The sequence below is a fragment of the Anastrepha ludens genome, chromosome 5, assembly GCF_028408465.1.
Source record: "Anastrepha ludens isolate Willacy chromosome 5, idAnaLude1.1, whole genome shotgun sequence".
NCBI lineage: Eukaryota > Metazoa > Arthropoda > Insecta > Diptera > Tephritidae > Anastrepha > Anastrepha ludens.
Genome location: NC_071501.1, coordinates 16,737,141 through 16,743,661, shown reverse-complemented (window position 1 = coordinate 16,743,661; position 6,521 = coordinate 16,737,141). Strand labels below are relative to the sequence as shown.

Here is a 6,521-nt window from a genome sequence, read left to right as displayed (position 1 = left end):
CAAGTAGAAACTACGACATTAATAATAATTGAACGATACACGGTTAAGCAACGCATTGAAATTATTAAAATTCACTACAAAAATGGTGAAAATTTGGCAGATACGGTTCGTAAAACTCAAACATTTTTGGGTCATCGTGAAGCTCCTTGTCGGACCGCAATACAGAAATTGGTGAAAAAATTCGAGCTGTTGGGACAAGTTAGTGATGTGAAGAATAAAACCCGTGCACGTCACTCAAGAACAGCCGAAAATATTGCTGTTGTAGCCGAAAGTGTTGAAGAAAACCCAGGTTTGTCCATTCCACGTCGTTCTTTGGAATTAGGCATTACACCGTATTTTACATAAAGATTGAGGATTCATATACATATTCATTCATTTTCGCTGAGATAAATATCACTTCTGGGACTCACCGGCTGAGACAGTCGGGTATGAAAATGAGCGACATGAGCCCTGTCCGTATGTCCAGTGTTAAATTGTGCAGGCGATTAAGGCGCCATTAAGATTTCCCTTGAACTTAAACCTATTTAACACCATTTTCATGGCAAATATTTGACCCTACAGCCAATTTATGTACTCACATCTATGTTTGTCATAGAGATTCGTAGCTAACAATTTTTTGTATTTATTTTTATTTTCTTTTCTAATTCCCTTCAAAACTGCTTACTTTCGTCTCACCTACCAACTACACCCCGATTTTGTTGAATGTCTTGTCGCCAAGTTGTATGCGTATATGTACGAGAGTCGTTTGAAATATCTGTGCAAAGTTAGAGAGAGAGTGCGTATCGAGGTTATGTTTATTTAGTAGCTTCTCTTCGAAGAACACACACCAAGCTTCAGCCAGATCAGACTATTTCTTTGTATCTGGCATCCGTTTGAATCGAAGGAGTCGAGTGATTTGCTTGTTCCATCTCGACAACGCACCAGCTCACGCCACTGTAGTGGTGGTCGCAAAAGTAAGAAATAGGGTTCCAACTTGTTTCAGATCCTCCTATTCCACAGACTTGGCTCTCTCGGATCACCCGGACTAATTTGTTCCACAATTTGAAGAAATGGTTGGCGGAATAAAGATTTTATTTAAACGAGGAGGTGATTGAAAAACGAATGTCTATTCTTTAGACTCGGACAAATCATATTATTCGGAAGGGATCAACAAACTAGAACAGCGTTAGACAAAGTGTATAAGCCTAAAAAGAGAAAAATAAAAAGGTTTTAACCCAAACAAGGCTGAGGCTGAACGCGATTGCGCAGCTAAAGCAGGTCTGAAGATTAACATTGCAAAGACAAACCACTGAACCTCGAATCTTCCAGATATGTGGTATTAACATCAAAGAAGTGGACATATTCTGATATCTCGGCAGCATCATTAACAGACCTGGCGGATCAGCAGCTGACATACGCAATCGAATAGCAAAAGGTCGCGCCTGGAGATCTTCGTTTATATCCAGGCGTACGATTTTAAGAATCCTCGAATCAAACGTGAAGTCTGTCATGACAATGTGCGATATTCAATCTCTACAAGCACTCATCAATTGTTGCCTCGGAAGGGTTGTGCGCGTTTTATGGTGAAACACCAACTCCAATACTGACCTCTGGAGTTCGATAAAGCAGGTTCCTATTTATCGCGATATTCGGTGACGAAAATGAAAATGGATTGGCCATGCATTTCGGAACCCTCATGGAGATACTGTAAAAGCAGCCTTCGACTGGTGTCCACAAGAAAGTCGCAGGAGCTCATCCAACACGTGGGGACGATTAGTTGAAAGAGAAGCGCTTGAAGCAGACCATTCATGGCGACAAATCAAATTTCTTGCATTGAATAAACCTAACTTTAACTTTTTTGTTGAGGCCATATGATCCTTCTAAGAACCATGTGAAAGTATGCATATGTACAAGGCTTCAACACTGTTTTGCGCGATTTAAAAGCTTGACGAAACAGTGTTTCAGGTCATTGATCGGAATGTCGGTACAAGCCTTTTGGATGGCCTCTACGGGCGCAAAACGTTTTCCTTTCATGGCCAAATACAATTTTTCGAATAGGTAGAAGTCACAGGGTCGGCAAAACCCCTCCACTGAACCCTCCCCGAGGGTGCCGACTGGAAATAGGTACCACAGTTCTCATCCTGCACTCAGTTGAGAGATAGCTAGCTAAGGTAAGACTCCACGGATAAGTGTTCGTTACTCCTTAATAGTACAGCATTTGTAAATGGAGTTTTACCATGGTGTGAGGTAAAGGGCCGGATCAAGGTGTCATGCGACCCGTGCCGAGGATCAGCCTGGCTGGGGGCCCTTTTCAAAAATAGCCCAGTCGCTAACGTGAGCTTACGGATACCTGGCGCCCTCCGTAATAACTAGCCTTGCCTGTGTAGTTCGGAGCTATGCACAGGTGAACATCTCTTCTCCGACACTCGTGGGACCAACAAATGAACAATTCAAAAGATAAAAAATTAAAAGAAACAAACAAATCAGAAGGGGCAGCAAGCTCCGAGAAGCGAGCAGCGTTCAAAACGAGCTCTCAATCTGCCACCACGATGACTGTAGTCAAACTTAGTCAGAGTGGACCGGCGGCAAGCGCTGACACTGGGACTGAGGTTAAGCCTAGCCCCAGTACATCGGCACTTCCTGCGGTGGTTTTCGGAACCAGACCAATTAGTCGACGTCCTGTGGCTATGCGGAGAGCTGGTGAAAAGACTGCCACAGGTAGCACCGAGGCCAGTGCTCCTGCCGGAAAATGGCCGACAGTAAGGATCACTGATCCAACTAAAGCAGGGTACCTGGAGAGGCGTAATGCCGCCAGGATACTCAAAAGGCTGCACGAATCTCCACCAACAACGGAGGAGCTGACGAAGGAGGTAAGGGAGTCGATAGAGTGGGCGAAGAAGGTTCTTCCTAACTTCACCCTCGAAAGGCCAACCACATCGTCAGCTGCCACCAAAAGACAGAGGTCTACTGAAGAGGTTAAACCGTCAGCGAAAAGACCGAAAAATCGAGGCATAGCGCCTAATAAAACGTTTGCGGAAGTGGCCCGCAATCGCATCATCATTGGTGTCCTGGATGAGGGTGATCCCGAAGGAAGAATTCCCAGAGCCCAATGGAAATGGGTGCAGGCCGCTCTGACCAACGTAACGCTGGAAGTGCTACTAAGCAATCCAGGTCCGCCCCCATCATGCACTGACGCTGGCTGGTACCAAGGCCAGATTAAAATTATAGCCTGCGACGACGAAAGAGCTATACAAGAATGCAATAGCGAAGATCGGGGAAGTCTACCCTGGAGCGAAGCTCGTGGTAGTAGACAAAAAAGACATCCCGTCTCGACCGAGGGCACGAGTTTGGGTCCCTACACTCTCTGACCCACAGCAAGTCATGCAGATAATAAGTGCATGCAACCCAGGCCTTCCTACGGGGAGCTGGAAACTTGTCAAGGTCTTTGACAATACCGTAACAGTAGACGGTGTGGTGACGAAACGTGCCACAACGCAAGTAATGCTGTTACTAACAAACGATTCTCTAGAACCTTTGGCGAAAAGCGAAGGTATGATAAACTATGGTTTTGGCAAGGTTAAGGTCAGAACCTATAAAACAGATGCTGATGCCATCGACCAATTGGCCTCAGAAATTGAGGCCAATAACGCTGAGGAAGATCCTATGGAGTCCTCAAGCGATGTCGAAAGCATCGACATAGAAGGATACTGCTCGTCAGGGTCTGAGCTCACAGCTAGACTCAAGAAAATGAGTATAAGTACGACAACTGAGCTTACAGCTGGTTTGAGTACAACATACTCAGAAAAAGAGCTCTTGAGCGACTCACAGGAAGATTCAGAGAGTGTTAACCATGCGTCTTCTCAAATAAATTTACATCACAGTAAGCTAGCATCACAAGCCCTAATTGATCGCATGGCAGCAGACAACCCTGATTTTGTCCTCATTCAGGAGCCATGGATCAATGGAGGGCGCATCTGCGGGTTGAGGACACCGAAATATAAGCTGTATACAGCAGACTGTGAAGGTAAATCAAGGTCTTGTATTATGGCAAAAACAGAACTAACCACATTTATGACTTATAAATATAGCAATAAAGACACAACTACGATAAGCTGGGAGACAGATGGTAACAAGTACCGGCTATCGTCCTTCTATATGGCACACGGGGATCCAGTCCCATCGCAGCTGTTAAAAGAGCTAATACTGGACAGTGAAGCCTGCGGCAAGATATTACTCATGGGAGGCGACGCAAACGCCCATCACACTACCTGGGGTAGTTCAGATATTAACGAGCGAGGTGAGTCACTCTTTAATTTTATTATGAGTACCAAATTATTGCTCTGCAATCGCGGTAATGAGCCTACCTTTATTGTACGTAATCGTCGGGAAGTTCTTGACATTACGTTAGTCTCAGACTCAATTATAGATAGAATAGTGAATTGGAGGGTACTTAATGCACATTCATTCTCTGATCACAGATATATAGAATGCACGCTCCAAGAAGAGGTCATTCATCCTAAAGCACTAAAATTTAGGAACCATAGGAAAACAAACTGGCTAAGATATTCCCAAGAACTAGCAGAACGTTTGCCCATGGATCCCCCCCTTAACCCCTCTAGCATAGAGGCATTAGACAATATGGTCAATAGACTGACTAATTGCTGCAACCAAGCCCTGCATAAGGCTTGTCCGGCAGCCAGGTATAGAGGGAAGAATAAGCCACCCTGGTGGACACCCGAACTGAAAAAGCTACAAAAGAATTGCAGGAAACAATTCAATAGAGCCAAACTCTCCCAAAGCGAATGTGAATGGGACCTATACTATGACAAATTAAAAATATATAAGAAAGAAATAAGAAAAGCAAAAAGGTCTTCATGGAGAACTTTTTGTGGGGAGATCGAGACTACGGTGGAGGCATCTCGACTGAGGAAAATCCTAACCAAGTCTGCTCAACCCATAGGGTATCTTCAGAAGCCAGACTCCAGCTGGACAGAATCCAGCGAAGAATCATTAGAACTATTACTAAATACCCACTTCCCAGGTAACTTAGAGGAAGCGATAACCGCCAATATTCCAACTTCGGATGCGGTACTAGGTACCGACATCCCCAACATTGTCACAGAAGCCAAGATAACTTGGGCTGTAGGAAATTTCCATCCATATAAAACACCGGGACCAGACGGGATAATCCCTGCGCAACTACAACAAACATTGGACAACATTATGCAATGGCTGATAACCATATTCAGAGCAGCATTACGACTAAACTACGTCCCCCTAAGATGGAGGGAAGTCAAAGTAGTTTTCATACCAAAGGCTGGTAGGAGCTCGCATACAAAGCCTAAAGACTTCAGACCTATTAGCCTTTCCTCATTCCTATTAAAGACGCTAGAGCGATTAATAGACGCCTTTATAAGGGAAAACTTGACGCCGTCGCTACTGGCGAGATCACAACACGCTTACTGTAAAGGTAGATCCACAGAGACAGCATTAAATTCACTAGTTTCAGAGATAGAGAAATCAATAGAGGACAAAGAGTATTCTCTGGTAGCCTTCCTAGACATAGAAGGCGCCTTCAACAACATCCTACCGGAGGCCATAACAAGCGCAATGACTGACTTGGGTGTCGCCGAGGGCCTTGTGAAATTTACTAAACAGTTGCTACTAGGCAGGTTAGTAATTTCGACGTTGGGCCCCTCGACGATACGCAGATCCGTCAGGAGGGGCACCCCTCAGGGCGGTGTACTTTCTCCTCTGCTGTGGATTCTGGCAATGAATCAATTGTTGAAGAATCTAGAGGAAAGGAGAATACACGTAGTGGCCTACGCAGACGATGTTGCAATATTAATAAGAGGGAAATTCCCAGATACCCTCTGCAATATAATGCAAAATGCTTTGAACGATGTAAGCCGGTGGGCTGCATCGAGTGGTCTTGGGGTAAATCCCAGCAAAACAGAACTAATCATGTTCACCAGGAAATACAGGTTACCTGTCCTAAACCCCCCTACTCTTGAGGGTATCACACTATCAATTGGGGAAGAGGCGAGCTACCTAGGACTGGTATTAGATAGGAAGCTCTCGTGGAAACAAACGATTAATGATAGAGTAAAAAAAGCAGCCACAGCACTCTATACATGCAAAAGAATTGTGGGGGCAAAATGGGGCCTAACCCCAAAAATAGTACACTGGCTATATACAGCAGTGGTACGGCCTATCATGACATACGGTGCATTGGTCTGGTGGCCAATACTCGAGAAAAGAACAACAGTAAAACGCCTAGAAAGTATTCAAAGAGGTGCTACTCTCTGCATAAGCGGGGCACTAAAGACTACACCTACGGCAGCGATGAATGTCATGCTGCATTTATTACCGATTGAGGCCTACAGCAAGCAGCTGGCGGCGAAATCGGCACTTAGGCTAAGAGAATCTTCTAACTTAGCCACTAACAGAAGGGGTCACGCTAGAATACTAGACGAATATCCCTTCCTACATCAAGCGACAGACTTTTGTAGCTCAGTAGAGTTCACTTAAACACATCCTTT

The 6,521-nt window shown here is 44.8% G+C and overlaps 1 protein-coding gene across 1 annotated transcript; it reads left to right on the top strand.

The window, feature by feature from the left end:
* The first annotated feature begins 3,360 nt into the window (after window positions 1–3,360).
* On the top strand, window positions 3,361–3,868 carry LOC128863621 (uncharacterized). The gene is made up of 2 exons (XM_054102867.1): window positions 3,361–3,766; window positions 3,861–3,868. The coding sequence occupies exons 1-2, from the start codon at window positions 3,361–3,363 to the stop codon at window positions 3,866–3,868; spliced, it is 414 nt and encodes a 137-aa protein (XP_053958842.1).
* Window positions 3,869–6,521: the final 2,653 nt, after the last annotated feature.